Source organism: Pteropus medius, unplaced genomic scaffold (genome assembly GCF_902729225.1).
Source record: "Pteropus medius unplaced genomic scaffold, Ma_sr-lr_union100, whole genome shotgun sequence".
Taxonomy (NCBI): domain Eukaryota; kingdom Metazoa; phylum Chordata; class Mammalia; order Chiroptera; family Pteropodidae; genus Pteropus; species Pteropus medius.
In genome coordinates this window covers 2,922,172-2,941,256 of record NW_024340701.1, presented here as the reverse complement: position 1 = coordinate 2,941,256, position 19,085 = coordinate 2,922,172, and the positions used below count along the sequence as shown (strand labels likewise).

The following is a 19,085-nucleotide window of genomic DNA, read 5'->3' as shown; positions in this document are numbered from 1 at the left end:
CCCATTGGGTGATCTGGCTCTTGGCTTCTGCTTGCACACATCTAGAGATGGGGAGCTCACTCTCATTCCAGGACTGGACAGCTCCAGCTTCTCTGAGCAATGGTGACACACAGAGATGAATCAAACCCAGGCTCTGTCCCCACAGCTAGAGGATAGAGAAAGAGAAGGACCCAACTAGAGCTAAAATGCCTATTTTATTCAACTCTCATTTTCTGAGCGTCTGCTTTCCGCCAGTCTAGAGTTTGGCACTGGATATACTGAGACTTACTTTCGTGAAGTATTTGCTGGGTATGAGCTCAGGCGTGGTGCTCAGTATTAGGTGCTATGGGTGACAGGACATGATGCTTTCCCTCTGGGAAGACAGACATTAAGTGAGTAAACGTGGAAATCCATACATAATTGCAATTTGTGATAATGGCAGGGGAGACTCGGAAAGAGGGACATCAGATGTGGGAGAGGGGAAATAAAAGAAAGCCCCTTAGAGAATGTGACACCGAAGGCAAGACTTAGAGGATTCATTAGATCTGCAAGGCAAATGAGACCGGAAGGGCAGTGCAGGCAGAGGGAAGAGCAGCTATGGAGGAGGTCCTGATCTGGGAAAGAGCTTGGCCACTGTTAGGATTGATGGGGGACACTGGGGCCAGAAGAGGCTGGAGAGGAAGGTAAGGGCATATTGTGGGGTCTTTAAGCCTTCAAATGCTGAAAAATTTGCATATTATCTTAAGGGCTACTGGAAGCTCTTAAGGGGTTTACACAGGGATGTGTTTGAATGAATAAAAGAAAGTCTCCAGGAGCGCCGAGGCTTGCAGCAAAGACATTAACAAGATGAAATATTATAAGAATGAGTGAAAAAGCTTTTATTTTTATGCTCTAAACACCCTTCTTGAATGTATCTCCCTGATTTTCTTCAGGCTGAGCTCTCTGCCCGGATGCCTTCACCCAGCTGCCTTTCTGCTCCGTCGGTCCAACAATTCAGCTAACTTTTTCCAGGACACCTTCCTGAACAATTTAGTCATTCACGCTTCCCTACAAGCACAGCCCTGAGCATGCTATGTGCACTGTTCACAGTATCCCTGACTGTTTACATGTCAGTGTCCACCCTCCGTCCTCCAGACTACCCATGGAAGAGGGCAGAAGCAGGGTGGGGGGGGGATGAGGGGGAGCTGGAGGGAGGAGAAGTTGCAGAATGTTCAGCAGCAACCTGGCCCTCCTCTCTACCTTCCCCAACTAGTCTGGGATTGGAGCTGGACTCTGCCACTTGCTGGCAATAACTGGAATGGCAAGCAGGATGGGATGGGCAGAAAGATGATTCCTGCAAACAGTCTAGGCCCTTCTTAGCTTTTCTACGGGGTAATCACACAAGGTCTAGTTAGATGGAGGGCCTGTCTAAGGTGGCCCAATGATTCAGGGTGGCAGAGCTGGGCTGGGAACAGGAGGGAGAAACTGAATATTAATGGAACAGCAGCTTAGAGATGAGGACACAGAGTCCAGCCCCTGGAGCTGCTGAGGCCTGAGTCCAGATCTTGGTTCCAAGCCAGAACTGCAGGGACCTAATTTGTTGCCATGGGGACCTGGGGCTGTGTCCATACAGCTGGGGAGATGACACCCCTCAGCTGGATGAGGACACTCAGAGAGCAGGGGTCAGCCTCAAAGCGGGTGTCCACCCACACCCCCTTTTCCGGAACAATTTGTTTTGCTCTAAAGCTTGGGACTTTGACCTGGGAGACGTGTTTTCCTCCTGTTGGTCACCTGATGTCCTTCCTGCTCATCTCCCTCCCCCACCACCCCCAAAGCATGGCCTAGGGTGTCCCTGTCCTTCCCCAGCTTCTTTAGGGAAGGAGCGGGGAGCTTGACACTTGGGTGAGGGAAGCAAGACCTGGGACTTGGGGACTAATAAGAGAAGCTGGGATGCCCTTGGGGTCACCAGCTGGAGGGGGTGTCACAGCAGTGACTTCTCTGCTCATGTCTTATCTTCTTGGATCTCTCTTTCCTGGGTTTCTGGGATGCCCCCTCTTCTGGGATTTCTTCCTCTTGCTCTATCCTCACTCTTCTTCGATGAAAGACGCTTTCATGTTGGAGCTGTGTCCTGGTCACACACACACACACACACACACACATACCCTGAGGAGGCCATGCACTCCCATGCCTCAGTTACCAATGCTGTGCCACAGACGGCTCCCAGATCTAGCTCTCTCTACTCCAGGGATCCTGCTGCTTTCTGGACGTTTCCCTCTGGGGGATAAACAGGCACCACAAGCACAATACATCTAAGCCTGTAGCTCATCATTCCTCCCCACATCCTGAAACTTGCTTCAGCCCTCTCCGTTGTAGGCACCGCCATTCTCCAGCTGCCCAAGCCAGAAACTGGCAGTCGCCCTCAGCTCCTCCCTGCCTTTCTCCCTGTTAGTCACTGTGTTCTTGCGATCGCTCCCTGCCTATTCTCCTAAGTGGGGATCAAATCCATTCCCTCGGCCACTCCCCTGGTGCAGGCTGTAGCCCTGCTTGTGTGGTGTTCGTAGCAGCCTCTCCATGGTCTCCCTTCCTGCTGTCCTGGCACTCCCCTTCCATGTTCCACTCTGTCCAGAGGTGTTTTCTCAACTGCAAACCTGACTATGCGACCCTCAGCTTAAACCCCTTGAAGAAGGCATCGTGGATGTTTGTTCAATTCAACCCCATTCCTAGCATTCCGGACAGTGATTCTGTGGTTGTTCATTAACACCCATGGTGCCTACTCTAGGCAAACTTTGTGCCAGAAGATTCTGAGGACACCAAGTTGGGATAGGGAGGGAGAACAGGACATACATATATGGGAGGCACCACTCAACTCCAAGCCAAGTTCCCCTCGATCACCTTGAGACACCCCATCTTTGGATGGTACTGGGCCCACGACACTGGCATGTGCACCCACACATCCACACACATGTGGGAAGCAGGGACAATATGCTGTGTCTGCGTGCTGCTCCTGGAAGACCTGTCCTGTAGTAGAAAGAGCTGCCTTGGAGGTTCTGTGAGCCACAGTTTGGTTGCTTCTGGCCGTGGAGGCTGTGGATGGGCTTTCAGCTCATGCCCTGGCTTCTGGGGACCCTCCATCTCTAAAACTTTGCCCCAGTCTGCTGGCTTCTTCTTTCCTGGTGTCTATGGAGCTGGATTATCAGCATCTCTGGCTTCAAGTACTCCCGGGGAGGGTTTGGGTGAGGAGACTCAGCATGACCCTTGGTCATGCTGTTCCAGAGCTGGAGGGCCTGACAGACTCCATATGATCTTGGGGGTGAGGGCCCCAGATTGGACCTTGCCACCTAAGAGTATCCTTCCTTTGCCCTCCACAGCGGGGCTGTGCTCCCCAACTTCTTTCCCTGTGTGGGGTAGAGATGGATCAGAGGTATGTGTAGAGACTTCTGACGGAGCCCATATCTTGTCCCAGGAAAGCTCTACCCAGCTTCCAGGAACCATATCTGGGGCCAAGAGGAAGAGCCAAACTAAGCCAGATCAGTTCGGGTGGGTAGGGAAGGCTGGGAACCGGGGACTTCAGAACCTCGTCATGACCCCAATGGGAGAGGGTAGATTTAGAGAACTGTTGAGCTGGGCTGGGGGTAGAGGAATGAATAGAAGTCAGGGCCGTGTCTCAGGGCCGTGTCCCAGGAGTGAGAGTTGGCTGAGTATGGGCAGGTGAGGAGAGAACAGAAAATAGACCGGGCTGTGTGGGAGGGGGCAGATTTGACCTTTCCCTAGCCTCTGAGGTTTTCCCCTCTCATCCCCAAGTCAGTCAGCAAATTTCTTAATCCCACTGTCAGCCTTCCAAGAAGCCCCACCCACTAGACTCATTCATGGCAGGAACAAATAATATGTCACTCTGTTCCCCAGAGCCCAGCCCCACTGCCAGGAAGTTTTTGGAGGCAAAAACTCCAGGGGCTTGGAGGTTATGCCCTAATTCTCCCCACGTTCTCCCTGTCCAAAGACCCACTTCCTTAGCCAGCCTTTGAAAGGTGACCTCAAATGCCAGATCGAGTGGGCTGGGCACCAGCCAGGGAGGCCAGTCCTGGCAGCTCATTACCATGGGAGGGAGGGCAGTTTCTCTCCACCTTCCCTCCTCCTTCCTCCCTCACCTTCTTCCTTACCAGCTCCTCTCCTCCAGGACCAGACTGAGCTCAGGCTGATCTCAGCACACACCGACAGACCCCACTGCTGCTCCAGGAGCCCAGAGAATAGCAGCCGGAGGGAAGGCTCGGGAGCTGCCTCAAGCCATGTCAACCCTCAGCCTGGTCATTCTGGGCCTGCTCACAGCAGTGCCACCCGCCAGCTGTCAACAAGGTAGCATAGAACTGGGCCCACAAGGTTGCCGTGGTGAGGAGGGCTGGGCTGGGTGCTGACAACCCAGGTGTAGATGGATTGTGGGGCGGGGTGGGGGGGCTGCGTGGTTTGGCCTCTTCACACCCTGTACACCTGTAGCTGGAGTGAGGAGCAGGGGTTTGGAGGAACCACCACCAAAGGCAGAAACCTCAGAGCCAGGCTTCTGTCTGTGACTTGTTTTCCATGAGTGAGAAATGTGTGTGGCATGGGAAACGTCAGGACTAGGATTGGGGAGAGGAGTTGAGACCCAAGCTCCAGGAGCAGAAATTGCCCCAAAGGTAGCTGGGTCCTGAGGACAGGAGTCAGGGGCTACAAGGAGGGTGGGAGTGGAGCCTGAGCCATTTCTACTAGGGAAGGGCCAGAGCTGTGACTAGTTTGCCTATGGCTTTGGCCTATATCCTCGTCGTTTCAGTTTCCTGGGCTTTGGTAGGGATGGTACCCCCCAGTGTGGCCTCACCACACACCTGAGCTCTTTGTCCAGCTCTGCCTCTGTCTTGCTGTGCGGCCTTGAACAAATCATTGCCTCTCTCTGAGACTCACTTTTCTCATCCATAAAATGAGGATAATTAGCCTGCCCTGCCCACCTCCCAGAGTGGCTGCCATGTCAGGGGTGTGGAAGGGCTTGGCACCAGTGAAGCACCACACCCCAAGATCTGGAATCTGCCCTGCATTGTGAGGCCACATCTGCAGCCAAAGTCTGGGGACTCTGCAGGTGGGATTTAGGTCCAGAGGGTGCTGACAAAGATGCTTCCAGAGCACCCTTCCTTTGTAGGTGTCCTGAGCTCTCATGCACATCTGCTCCAAGTCTGTCTCCCAGGTCTCAGACCTTCTTGGAAACTGCAGATTGGAGGGGTTGAGTAACTCGTGTGGATCACATAGCAGAGTAATAAGTGACAGAGCGCAGATCACCTCTCTCCTACCTCACACTCTGCTCTTTGCACTGTGTGCTCACCCCGGAGCTGCATAAAAGGAGGATCCGGGACTGTGGTCCCTGGTGTGTCTGGAGGGACTTGGCTGCAGGGAGGGGCCGCCCAGGGCTTGAGCCCTAACTCCCAATCCTTGAGCAATCACTGACCTGAGGAAGCAATGGGTCTAAACTATTGTTTCTTGGGGAAACAATGAGTCTAAAACATTGCTTTTCGGCAAGGGTAGCACTCGGGGTAACTACACTGTGTTAGTTTTATCACTGAAGGAGAGAAGCAAGATCTGACCCTGCCATAGGCCAGAAACTTCTGACACCCCTCCCTCCTTCCCCATAACTGCTAGGAGCACAGCGATGCCCTGGGAGCGAAGAGCCCTTTGGGGCTGCCAGTGGCTGAGGGCAGAGACTTCTAAGGAAACCTTGAGTGTTAGAGGTGGTGTCAAGGATTAAGGGTCAAAAGGCAGAGACTGTGCATGAATGGGGGTCTCGACCTGGTCTCTGGCCTAGCCCTCTGGGCACCCAGCCAGAGGAGCTGAAAGGGGCCAGGTTTTGAAGCTTCCTTCCCGGCCCCCAAGATCCAGAGGAGAGCCCCTCTGTGTTGCCTTCCAAAGATGTCGTGTCCCGCCCCTCTCTCTGGGTATGCTGGCAGCCCTAGCTGAGCAGTCCAGCCTGTCGCACTCCCACACCCTACCGGCACCAGAGAAGCCTCTTGTTACGGAACAGGATCTTCCAGATGCCAGCCCAGTCTGATCAGCTCTAGGCTGCCCCAGCCTGCTGGGAGCCAGGGAAGAAGGGAGCCACCCCCTGTTGGCAGGACCTAGGCTGGCTGTCCAGGGGGCTGCCCTTTGGTCCCTGGGGCCCAGGCGCTCCCTGGGGGAGCATGGCATGTGACCCGTGATCGGGGGTGGGGAGATGGGGTGGGCAGGTCTGGGCTGTCTAGATCTCAGACACAGCACTCTGATGTCCATTCCCTCCTCTGCTCCTTATTCCTCTTTGAACTCCTGTCTTTCTTCCTCCAAACCACCATGCCTTTCTTAAGTTCAGCAGGGGGTCAGATGGGTCCTCTGTCCCACCCCTGCCACCCAGAATCTCTCCTCTGGTCCTGGAAACTGGCTGATGGCCTCCAATACAGGCCCCAGTCCTTGGGGTATGAGGCGCTCCCTTCCCCTGTTCTGTACTTGCAGCCCCCACTGTGGCTAAGCCTACTGTAGCAGCCCCTTGCTCCCCTCTTTCCAGGCCTGGGGAACCTGCAGCCCTGGATGCAGGGCCTTATCGCTGTGGCCGTTTTCCTGGTCCTTGTTGCGATCGCCTTTGCCGTCAACCACTTCTGGTGCCAGGAGGAGCCGTGAGTGTTACCTGGAGACCCTGGGGGTTGGGCCAGCACAGGTAGGGTGGCCCCAGGACCACTGCTGCTGCTCCAGCAGCAGTGAGATGGGCCTCAGAAACCCTGAGTGTCCCCTAGACACTGAGGCCCAATGTCTAGAGGACTAGAGCACTGGCTTACTGGCTCCCAGACCTGTTCCCCCCAGGGTGGTGGGCCGAAATCTAGCCCCCTCTGCACTTATCGACTCTGGAGCAAGGCCACAGCTGCCCCCAGCTCTCATGCAGGTGGCCTGGTGCCCGGATGCAAGCAGCAGCCTTGCATGGCCCACCAAGGGGACACAGCCATTTCATGGGTAGAAAGAGGGATCGAGAGATCCAAGATAAGCTGCTAAGGGAGGCAGGTCCTGGGCCAAGCAGACCCTTGTACACCAATGCCCGGAACTGTGGGCTTTCTTCTTAGTGCAGTAGGAATTCAGTGAAAGTTTGTAGGCCGAGATGAGGTGCACCTGAGCAGAACCACTTTGGCTGCCCCATGGCAGATGTGTGGGTTGGAGGGCAGTCAGCAGGTGAGGAGAACAATGAGGAGGCTGAGCATGATGTCAGGAGAGTCTGGACAGTTGGAGGCAGCAGAGGGGATGGAGAGAGGGAACAGGTCTGAGCTATCTAGGAGGTGGACCCTCTGGGAGTTGGAGGAGGGGGACAGCAGAGGGCAGGGGGGGAGGAAGGACAGGTAGGGGAAACATCCAGACTTCTGATGGGACCACTCCCTGAGACACTGAACACAAGAGGCAGATCTGGGGCGACTGCTGAGTTTAACTTGGGACATATTAGGCCTAGGATCGGGGAGAGGAGTTGAGACCCAAGCTCCAGGAGCAGAAATTGGGATGTCCAAGGAAAGATGAGCAGTGGTAAGGGGTCCCTGTGACCCTCGTGAAAGCAGTTTCTGGGGAGGTGGGGGCAGAGGCCACACTCAGTGGCTTTAAACATAAATAAGAAATCAGGAGCTTTTTGCTGGAAATGCTTCTTCTCTCCACTGACCCCAGCTGTGTGTCTTCAGCAGCTATTGACCATGGCTGCTTCTGTTGAGCAGGGAAAGCCCTGTGGAAATTGGGGGTGGGTGGGGGGTGGACCCTGAGTCCTGCAGGCTCTGCTCTGGAGGCTGAGCTGAGGCCAGAAGAACAGCAGAGGGAGGCTGGGAGGCATCCAGTGTGAGGCCTCTGATGGGGCGTGAGGTTCCCATCGTGGAGCAAGGAGGGAGAAGGATGTGAATAGGGCTGGAATCTGATGCTGACAGGGGCCCTGCAGGAGAGAGGGGCTTCTGACTCGAGAGAACCAGAGCCTCAGAACGGGGCCTGGACTGACGGGGTGGGGGGTGGGGGGAAGTGGGAGGAGGGAAACTTAATGGGAGGTGGGGACCTAGAGAGCCCTACTGATGAGCCCTCCCCACAGGGAGCCTGTGAACATGGTCATGACTGCTGGGAACAAGGCAGAAGGGACTCTGGTAGGAGCGGAAGGAAAGTATTCCTCGATGGCTGCCAACTTCAGGTGAGGTGCTGGTAGAGGGCTGATGACCCTGTGCGCTAAGGGCCCATGGGGACCTTGGACCCAGGTGCTTCTGAGTAGGGAGAGGGCGGGAAAGGATGGGGACTTGTGTGGGGAAGTGTGAGAGAGGCACTGGTAAGTGATGGGGGCTTCCTGAGGACTGCAGGGCTCCATGGGGACGTGAAGCCTCAGTCTGGAGAGAGGGCCCAGGAAGGGGATGGGGGTGTGGTGGGGAGAGGCTCGGCGGGTGGACTGGGACTCATAAGGAGGAGTGCAGTGGGGTATAGGGGCTCAAGGAGGGAAAGGGACTCTGGCGGGATGAGTGCGGGACCGAGTGTGGGGAGAAGGATCCGTTAGGGTAGGGAGCTCAGTGGAGGAGGGAGGTGGGGTTCAGGGAGGTGGTGCTGAGAGGCCTCCATTCTCAGGTGTGTAAGAGCAGATGTGGTCGGGGAACCCCCTTCTGGGACTCAAACGTTTCTTCTGAAAGGTACTGTCCTCACAAGTGCAGGATGGGACAGGGAGAAGGGGATGGCATGGAGGGTGCAATGACCCTGTCGTCCTCTTCCAGGTCCAGTGAGCATGAGAATGCCTATGAGAATGTCCCTGAGGAGGAGGGCAGGATGCGGAGCACCCCCATGTGACCGCGCTTGCCCATGGCCCCGAGCGCTGATCCCGGGCACCTGTGATTGGTGCCACTCCTCTGTGCAGGAATCTTCAGTAAGGGGCTGACTCCTCCAAGCCCACATCTCCCCACCCTCCCCTGACTTGTCCCAGCCAAGGTCAGAATTCAGACTGTCTGGATTGAGGTTCGGCTGTGGCCCTGGGGTCTCCTACCCAGTTGGATTCAGAAGACTCTTCTGGAGACAGCTCAGCACCTCCCATCCTGTTTCACATTTCCTCCCCGCAACTGTGGAAATAGCCCTTATTTCTGTGAAATAAAGACTTTTGTACTTCTGAGGCTGAGGCTTGAAAGCCTTAGAAACAGCCCCTCAGGCTTCCATCGAGCCCTGATCTTGCTTTCTGGATTATGCCAATCACCTCCAAAGCCGTTGTCATGGTGGCTTTGGAGGATTACCCAGGAAGCCCTCCCTGGGAGGTGCCCTGGGACCAGGGGGATCACCCACTCTACCTTTATTCTAGGCAGCACCAACCTTGTCCCGCTCCTGCCTCCATACTGCCTGGCATTGTGGTGGGCTCATTCATTTCTCATCCACCTAGCTCTGTCCCCCTCCCCATAGTCTCCCTGGGAAGGCTTTGTGCATAGAAAGCACCAGGAAGTAGTCTTTGGCTAGGACTCAGGAAACCCAGATTTGAGTCCCGGGTCCCTTGCTGGCTTGCTGTGTGACCTTGGGAGAGTCACCATCCTCTCTGAGCTCAGTTTTCTCTCTGTGGGGGGTTTGGCCAGTCTCACCATAGAGCCGGAGTGGAATGGTCCTCACCGATGCCACTGACTCCCAGTTCTGGGTGGGGGCAGAGTCAGGGTACCGGGTTCTAGCGGGAATGAAGAAGGAAGGAAGGGAGAGAAGAGGCATGACTGAGGGGCTGGCTGACCCTGGAGGCCCGTGACTGTTGTTTTCGTCTGGGGTGACAACCTGAGACAGACTCGCCTGGAAGCACTCTCAGAGGCAGGGGAGTGGGGCTAGAGAGTAGGAGACAGTCCCCCTTGTCTTCGAGATCTCCCTCTCCCGCCTGTCTCAACCTGTCGCAGCCCCCTCACTTTGCCCTTGCAGCCATTCCTTTGTTGTTCTAAGGCTTCTCTCCAATACCTCTGGGGGAGACCCATCTGAAATCTGAATTACTCCTTTTCTAATAACTGGGTCTAGTTTGCCACCTGCAGCAGTGAGGAGAGCCCTGAGCAGAGGGATGGCAGGGGCTTTGCCTGGGGCCTGTCCCTGTCCTGCGGTGTAACCTGGGGGCAAGTCTCCTCCGCCCTCTGAGCTTCGGCTCAGTGACTTGAGGTTGTAGCTCTTGTGAGTCCCACTCTCGGCTTTTCGCTCAGGTGGGTTGATGTCTTCTCATACACCTCTGCTAGTTTAAACTCTGCATATTTCTTTTTCTTGGCCTAGCCAAGGTTCCTCGTCTTCTAGAAAGTCTTTCTTGATTAGACCAGAGGGCAGAGTCAGGGGACCAAGCAGCCCAGCCTCTCACTCAGCAGACACCCCCTTCTTCTGCTCAAGTCTCCTGGTCTGGGCCTTTTGGCTGCCTGGATCTGATTCTCCTTGCATAAAGCTACATTCCCTCCCACTGCTGCCCCCGGCTATCATTGAGAAGGGGGTGGTACCCCCACCAGCCTGCCTGCCTGAAGGCAGAGCCACCATTCCTCTGTGTCTCTGCAGCAGGAGAAGCCAGCCCTTCTTCCCTGTGAGGTTTTACCAGCAAGAGCCTGGGGCAGCTGCTGTCCTGCCCTGGTTCCTGGGGCAGGTCCCCCAGCACCCTGCCCGGGGCCTCCTCAGCCCCCTACCCATGCTAGCAGGACCAGGATGGAGGGAATCCTGGGGATCCTGGCAGGGACCGGGCTGGCACTGACCTTCCTCCCCCTACTCCATGTTTCCTGCCCTGACAGGGGGCAGGGGGCATGAGGCATGGAGCTGCCGACCCCAGAACGACGGAGCCCCCAATCCTTATCACTAGTTCCCACCTGCCCGCCTGGCCAGATGAGGGAGGGAAAGGAGGCTGGGCCCGGGCCAGGGCGGCGCTTAATGACCCTCCCGGGGCCTAATCTCAGGCTGGCAGCCGCTGAGTAGCTCGGGCTTGCTCCTGGAGGAGGCTGATAACGCACCAGCTGGGCCCCCATCATCTATCGGGGCCGCACAGCCAGTCCCGAGGGGGCAGCGCTCAGGGGGCCTGGGGAGGGGGAGCCTCTGGGCTGGGACCCTGAAGGAGGTGAGCTCTCCGCCCCTGGCCAGGGGGCGGGGATAGGCGATTCTGAGGTGACAGATGAGGGGGAGGAACAGGGCAGGCAGAATGGTGGGCTGGGCCGGCAGGAACCCCAAATGGCGGGTGCTCCTTCACGCCTTCCGGCTCCCTCCCCACCCTTTTCTCCCCATTCGGGACTTCCCCCACCCAGTCCCGGTCTCCTCTCGGGCTCTCCCAGCCTTTATCGATTTCAGAGCTCCGTCTTTCTGTTTCTGTCTTTGTGAGTGCCGGCTCTTGGCCTGTTTTTGTCTCCATCTCCTTGTCTCTGTACCGTCCCCCCTTTTCCTCCCTCCCCGTGAGCTCAGTGCTCACCGTCCCTCTCTCCCCTTGCATCTTTTATCTGTTTCCAGATGGTTCTCCCCGTTGGCCCTTCCCCAGCTCTTCGCATCTGTCCAAGCTGCCTTGACGCTGCCCTTGGCCGGGGAAGTGCCCTGATCCCTCCGCCTGCTCTCGGGGCAGAACGCTCAGGTTGTCCAGGCCCTGTCTCAAGGACCAGGAACTTCTCTTAGGACATTCTTGCTCCTCCTACTTCCTGGAACAGGACTTTCACCTTTTTTCCCCCTCCCCTACCTAAAACGTACGGATGTCACAGGTTTGCATTGCAGGTGACACCTAAACTCTGGCACCGAAGGCTCCGCCCAGGAACTGCAGAATTGACTTAGGTTGCAGAATAGCTTACTTCAGTTAGACTTGAAGAGGAACTTCCAGCCTGAAGTTGATTTTTAAAAAAGGGTGTGGAGTTCTATCCTGAGCATCACCTATGATAGGACAGAGTGCCAGGTGGTCAAGATGATTTTCAAGATTATTTTACTCATACTCAGAGTATCGTGAGCAGAAATACTGCTTGCTTATTGTGCTTCAAGGAGCCATCAGATGGAGACTGCTGCCCGGCAGTCTCTTCCAGCCCAGGGTAGAGAGGTGGGGTGTAGGATACAGAGCGTCACTGAGAGGGGCTGTGACCCAACTCACACACACTCTGCCCTGTTCCTGGGGACCAGTCTCACAGGTGAGTCAAATGGCTGGAGCTGTCAGACTTGTTCTGGGACCAGGGCAGGAGGCACCTGCCTCCCTTCCAGATCTGGTCTGGGGCCTGGACTTCCTAACTCTGCTCTCCTCCCAATTTTCAGTTCCCAGAAGTACATACAGTGGCTAAGAGTTTGATCTTGAGAATTGTGCAGACTCTGGTTCAAATTCCAGATGTGTGTCTGCTCGTGGGACCATTCAAATGCTCCGTTCGCTTGCCAGTAAAATTGGTTCTGTCCTGTCTTCCTTGCAGGACTGCTGGGAGGAAAGATAATGTATGTTATAATCACACCTGAGACTTGCCAGAAGGTCATCTAGGCTCAGCTTAGATGCCGCTTCCTCCGGGAAGAGTCCCCACTGGGTTAGATGCTTCCTCGGAGCTATTCCAGCCATGTCTGTGTTCATCCTATCTTGTTGTCTGTTTACTTGATTGTGTCCTGCTCTAGTCAGGCCCGGGAGCTCCCTTGAGGTCAGGAATGGGGTCACTTCCTTTCTGTGTCGCCAGTACCCAGGACAGGGCTGGATTCAGGGGAAGGGAAGAGACCCAAAGGAAGGGACTAGACCAGCTGTAAATCCTTCTACACCCCTAAGCCCCACAGGCGCAGACACACATGTGGGCACACCCACACACATGCACTCATTCTCTCTCTCTGGTTGAAGGTCCTGGGATCAGTGACAAATCCCCCTGAACATCGCTGCTCCATCTGGCCTTCGGTTTGTTTCTGGAAGGTGGAGGAGTGCTGCTCTCCCTCCTTCAGCCTGCAACCTTGGCTGCCATCTGGTGGCTGCACACCCAATAGGAAGAGCAGATTTCAGCAGAGCCTTTGAACGTGAGCTTCAGGTGTGGCCCTTCCCCCACTTAAGCACTGGGATCAGAGGCCTTCCCATAGCATGTCCCTAGGGACCCTCATAGGTTGTGCCAGCTCCTTGCTCAGTCTTCCTGTAGGCTTCAAGGGCAGCCAGGCCTCCAGTGCCTCCTTGTGGCCTCAGAAGTCAAGTTTGTGAATATCTAAGGTTCCAAATACTACTAGAGGGGCCAGGCTCTTGGGAATTCAGTCATCCTGGTCCTATTGACACACTTCCCTTTCTCTCAGAAATGGTCTGGGAATCCAGTGGCTTCTGCCATGGGTGTTATTTCATGGGGTAAGGGATGACCACATTTCTGGAACCACATTCCCTGGAGACTTTAACCCCTTGGAGAAGCAGGAAAGAGAGAGACAGAGATAGAGACAGAGACAGAAACATAGAGACAGAGAGAGACTGAGAGAGAGAGGTAGGGGAGGTATCAAGGATGAGTCCCAGTATCATTCTGAGCAAGGTGGATCCAGGGATACTGTACTGGGTTATGCAGACTGTGCCTCTACGAGCTGTCATGGGCCTGCAGCAGCCTCTGGGGAGGGGCACCTTTTCCTTATTCTCACAAAAGCCCCATATAGGCTAGTGAATGGCACTGAGAATGGCAGGTGCTCATGGATAAGCAGGAGTATGCGTGGAGTAATGATACATTTATGGACATGTGGTGTTTAGCAACCTGTGTGGTATCTTTAGGGAATGGAGGAGGACGTTTGGGTGCACAGCTCAGACCTGAAGCTCAGTTGAGCAGTTACTAGTTGAGCCAGAGATTTTGCCTTCAAGTTGGATGCCCACTGGGAGGTTAAGAGCCCAGATCTGAGTCGGGCAGCCCTGATACAGTGCCGTCCCGACACTTAATATCTGTGACCTTGGATAAATCAGCTCCACTTTAGGAACTTTGGTTTAGTCATCTGTAAGTTGGGGGCAGTAAATGGTATCTATCTAATAGATGAAAAGAAACAATGCAGAAAAACATGTAGAATAGTGCCTAACACACAGGGCACAATAAATGTTAGCTTTTTTAATTTTCATTATTATTACAGGATGAACCGAGTTGGAAGCAAGGCCACAGTGTCTCAGAGCTAGCAAAATCCTTAAGCCCAATTTACTAATATGGCATTGTGGAATCTGAAGCCCAAGGTGGAGCAGGATTGGAAGTGGGGGTTGGGGGGAGAGTGGTGGCACCTGCCCAAGTCATGTAACAGTCAGGGTGAGAGGTAGGCTCAGCATGGCTGGAGGGTACAGAACATGCTGGGCCCAGCTGCCCTCCTGGGCCTCTGGAGGCACCACCACAATGGGGTGGGTTGCCCAGGTTCGTTCTGCATTGTTGAAGCCGGTACAGTTTTGTACATGGACTCTGCAAATGAATAACAGCACCCTTGACTTGTTCTGGCTGTGAGTTCGGGGGCGTGGGATGGAGGTGGTGAGGACAAATGCTGGAAAAGTGGAGAAAGGGTCAGGGAGGAGAACTCCAGGGGGCAGAGAGAAAAAGGAGAGAGAGGAGTGGGAAGAAACTGCTGGAAGACTCTTCTGGGCCCCAAGAGCTAATGAGCTGAAACAAGAGACTGGGAAGGGCCTTCCCTTAAACCTAAGCACAGTGTCAGTGGTGGTGGTGGTTTTTACACAGAAGGTGAGGGCTGCTGTATGGCTGCCAGGATGCTTTCCGGTTACAGCCCCATTCTCATCCTACCGGGTTGTATAATTGGGCCCATTGTCTTGAGGGGAAAATGCAACCTCAGAGAGGGAGGTGACTTGCTCAGGTGACTTACACAGCCGGTTAGTGGCATTGGACTGTGGTGTTTTGATTTTAAACCATGGCTAATTCTACTCTAACACAGAGTTCTCTGTAGTGTGTGTGTGTGTGTGTGTGTGTGTGTGTGTGTGTGTGTGCGTGTGTAAAGGGGAGCTGAAGAAGAAAAGAGAATATTTACCACTGCAGTGCTTACAGTCCATTTGGAAAGATGCATCTGGGCAAGTGGAGAGGGGTCCCTTCAAGTATCTAAGCGAAGTGGTTGACATGTGCTGTTTCTGCCTCCATTCTTCTCACTCACGCCTCAATGTCTTTCACCTCCAACAGTCTGAAGAGACTGCTTTCACCAAGGGCACTACAGTCCCATCGTCTTGTTGCAAGATATGATGGCTTATTTGATCTTTCTGCTCTCAACATAACAGGATAATAGCCATTTTCTCCAAGGAGCTGTTACTGGTCGTGCTTCCTCAGCTCACCAGTCTTCCCAGCTGGTCATGGTATTGCTCTCTGAACAATACTGTGAACTCTGGACTCTGTGAGATACAGACCACATCTGTCCTGTTTATTGTAGTATCTGAGTATCCAGCACAAGTTGGGAATACAGGATGTCCCCAGTAAATAATTGTTCAAGGAATGACATGGGGACTTTATCCACTCCATTATTTACAATACTTCCTTTGAAACATCAACTTCCAAATCAGCACCTTCAGGCCCATTCCCTCCAGTACCCAGTTGGCTACTGCACAACTCCTCAGGCACTTCAGGTTCAAAATGGAATTCCTGATCTTTCACCAACCCGAGTCCCTTGTTCCTGTTAGTGGCCCTCCACCCATCCACCCAGGCCAGAGTTGGGATTCACACTGAAGCCCCCTTTTTTACTCCTACCCCCAGCTTCCTTGCTTCAAGTCTCTGTCTTGCCCGAAGATGTTTTGTTTTCATTCTTGCTACATGCTCCAACCATTCTCCACACGGTCGCCCAGGAGACCTTTCCCAAACACAGAGCCAACCAGGATCCAGCCCTTCACACCTGCGGGGGTAAACCTCTCTCCTCAGATAAACCTCAGTCCTTGAGGCAAGTGCAGCTTAGTGGCTGTGGGCATGGGCTTGAAGCCAGACTTCCCTGGGCAAATCTCTCCTGCCAATGTCATATTAGTATAATGTTGGGTAAGTTAGTAACAAAGGTACCTCAGCGCCTGAATATTAAAACTAAGGGTGAAATAATGTCCATCATATAGGTTTATGGTGAAGATAAGTAAGTACATACATGTACAGAAACCATAGAGTAAATGCTCAGTGAATGTTAGCAACAGCCATTGTAACTTTCTGCTTTACCTGCGATATCCTGAGTGGCCACTAGATGGCAACACCGGAGGCCTTCTGTGACTCCGCCTACTCCAACCTCTCCTCCCACTCCTCCCTCCCCTCCCAAGCTGTTTCATATCTCAGGGCTCATGATTTTTCCTTCTGCCATCCCCATCTCCTTCAGGATGTTTCTCTGACTCCTCTTTCCCTTTCCACGATCACTGGATGGACTATGCTCTGTGTTTGTAACCTCTTGGAGGGCAGACCATCCCCAAGACGTCTGGCATAGTCCCTGCATTGAAAAAGTACTTAGTATTTGTTGAAGGAATACATCTCAGCCAGGTCCAGCTCAGTCACTTAAATCAGCTGTGTGATCTTGGGCAAACCACTTAAACTTTCTGGGTCTCAGTTTTCTTTTCTTAAATGGACATTCGAAAGAGGACCTACTTCACATTTGTGGTGAGAGTCCAGTGTAAAAGCCCTGGCATAAGACCTGGCATGCTGCAGACCCAGGGCAACCATGCTCAGCCACCTGCCCACCAACCACGGCCCATCCCCATCGCCAACCAGCTATTGCCCTAGACTCACTCCTGTCACCTGGCCCAGTCGAGAGCATTAAAAATGGTTTTACCTCTTCCCAAAGGTCCTTCTTTACTGAGTAGGGTCTGGGATTAGTCTGCAAGCCGGCTGGGCCGGGTGGACCTAAGCTTCGTTGATGGATCAGCTGAGCCCAGTGGGCTTCCGTTTGCCTGGAAAGCACAACGTCAGCTTCCCATCCTCTTGGATGACTGCACTCCTAATCCCTCTTTTCTCCATACACCCCAGTTCCTGATGTCCCAGCTCAGTCTGGGGTCCGGCCGAAGGTCATCATGGATCTCTGCACTCTGACACTGCCTCTATCTGGTTGACCCTATTCATTGTGCCTCTTCCATCAAAGCCCTGAAACAATGACCCCTCTTTAGGACAAACTCCTAGGAAAGAATATGAGCATCTCTGAGGCTCTTGTAAGGTACATGCTCACTATTGATTTCCCTAAGGGTTGAATCCATTTACATTTTAATCAATTACACCACAATGTAAACGGGGCGGGGGGCGGCAGTGGATTCCAGTTTGCTTTAAGGCCAGACACTTTCGAAGGTCGTTCATGAAGTATAGCGCTCTCTTTTTGGTTTCCAAACGACTATTCCTGTTCTTTATCCTCTCTATTGCTCGCAATATCTTGAATAGCCACCAGATGGCAGATCTTGCACAGTCCCTGGGAAGATCGATGGTGGTCCAGCAACCCTCTTTTTCTTGTGTAGACAGAGGAGTCTGTCACCGCGGAGGGGCAGAGTGGAGTGGGCATTGATGAGACCCCTGGGGAGATGTGGGGGTGGTCCTAGTAGAGATTGGCCTGGCTGGAAGTTAGATGTTTGGGACATTTGCATATGTTCCTATCATCTTTGTGGTTTGTTTGTCCTTCCTTTCCTGTGCTCTTTTTTCCCACCCTTCTTGCAATTTTAGGGAGATTGGGGGTTTGGGGAGTGGAATGTATAGCGTTTTTATTAATATTCAATTTTTTCCTATTCTATACTTTCCTCTACAAATTTACAATTTATACATTTTATTTCTGCTCTTTAGCGGCTATGCTTGAAATTTTTATTTCACATGCTTGACAAAGTCTAAAATTATGTGGTATCTTAACTCTCCTGCCTCTCACAAGATACATGTATTTTAGCACACTTTAATTCCACTTACTCCCTCCTGGCTTTAATAATGAGTTTTTGTTCTTCCTTTCAAATATTTGTCTCTTCATTTTCTTTTCTTAAAGCCTTTGGTGGTATCCAGAACATTCTTGCCACAGTCCTGACCATGAGGGCATGCTTTGAGATAGTCACTGTTAAATATGAAGGCCATAAGTTTCTAGGGTTCTAAATTATAAAATTTAGAAAAATTTCTCCAATCACTAGCTCCTAAAGCGGTTTGAACTCGAGAATAGATGTTGATTCTTATCCAGTGTGTCCTAGCATATATTAGTATTACCTTTTGTCTTTTATCCTTTAATCTGCTAATTAATTTTGAACAATTATTGCATTCCTGAGATAAAATATAATTCATAATGGTGTGTATGTGTGTACATGTGTGGGTGTATCTGTGTGTATATACATCTGTATTCATAAATGAAATTTGTATATTGGTATGTAGTGACCTATATCTGTAATTATAAGCAAAATTGGTATAAAAGGAAATATTTAAAGCAAACAAAATGTTCAACACTATATGGTAAGATAGAATATCATTCAGTTATTTAAATATGTTAATGAATAATTAGTGGCTCCCTCTTCATTGGGATGTTGCAGAAATTAAGTGGGATTACAAAGGCAAAGAGCTTACCTTCGTCAGTGCCTGGTTACTAATGGTTAACCATTATCACTGCCACCATTAATGAAAACTATTTGGGGACATCTGGTTAGATGACAACATAACACAAGATTGCCGACTCTCTGTTTTTCCCAAGAGCCTTCATTATTTGATAGCCATGTTTTTGTGTTGAGAGGAGGGGGATAAGTTTGATCTGCCTTTGGAGCACAAAGAAGTCTAACCTGTAATTTCATATTCTTATATCGAAGATTCAGGCAATGGCCCTCATAACTTTGAATTTGGAAATCCTACTTCGAGATTTATTTTACAACATATTCAAACAAGGTCATAAAGGTATTTGTTTGAAGTATTCACAGCAACATTGACAGTGGCATCATTAAGTAACCTGGTAACACCTTCTCCAGTCCAGGTCTTTCTTGTGGGTGGGGTTCCACTGCCTCCTGGGTCTCTGTTCTGTTGAAGTTCACCAGGCACCTCCTATATGACGTGCGAAATGAATTTGCCATTGATCCCCAGCTTCCCAGTCAATTTCTCCCTCTTAGTTGTGTAATGGTGACACACAGTTTCACCCCTGCTCATTCAAAGTGCCTTGATATTGCTGCTAGGAGGCCCATGAGAAAAGGCAGGGGTAGGTTCCATTACCATCATTTAGGTCTCAGCTTATATGTTACCTTCTTAAAGAGGATTTTCTAGACAGCCCAATTTAAAGTAAGTTCTCCTTGATTACTATCTAGCTCAGTCCAGTCA

At 52.4% G+C, this 19,085-nt stretch overlaps 1 protein-coding gene across 1 annotated transcript; it reads left to right on the top strand.

The window, feature by feature from the left end:
- The first annotated feature begins 4,080 nt into the window (after nt 1-4,080).
- Nucleotides 4,081-9,138, top strand: PDZK1IP1 (PDZK1 interacting protein 1). The gene is made up of 4 exons (XM_039885456.1): nt 4,081-4,308; nt 6,506-6,614; nt 8,042-8,137; nt 8,703-9,138. Exons 1-4 carry the CDS (start codon nt 4,242-4,244, stop codon nt 8,773-8,775), a joined length of 345 nt encoding a protein of 114 aa, XP_039741390.1. The 5' UTR covers nt 4,081-4,241; the 3' UTR covers nt 8,776-9,138.
- Nucleotides 9,139-19,085: the final 9,947 nt, after the last annotated feature.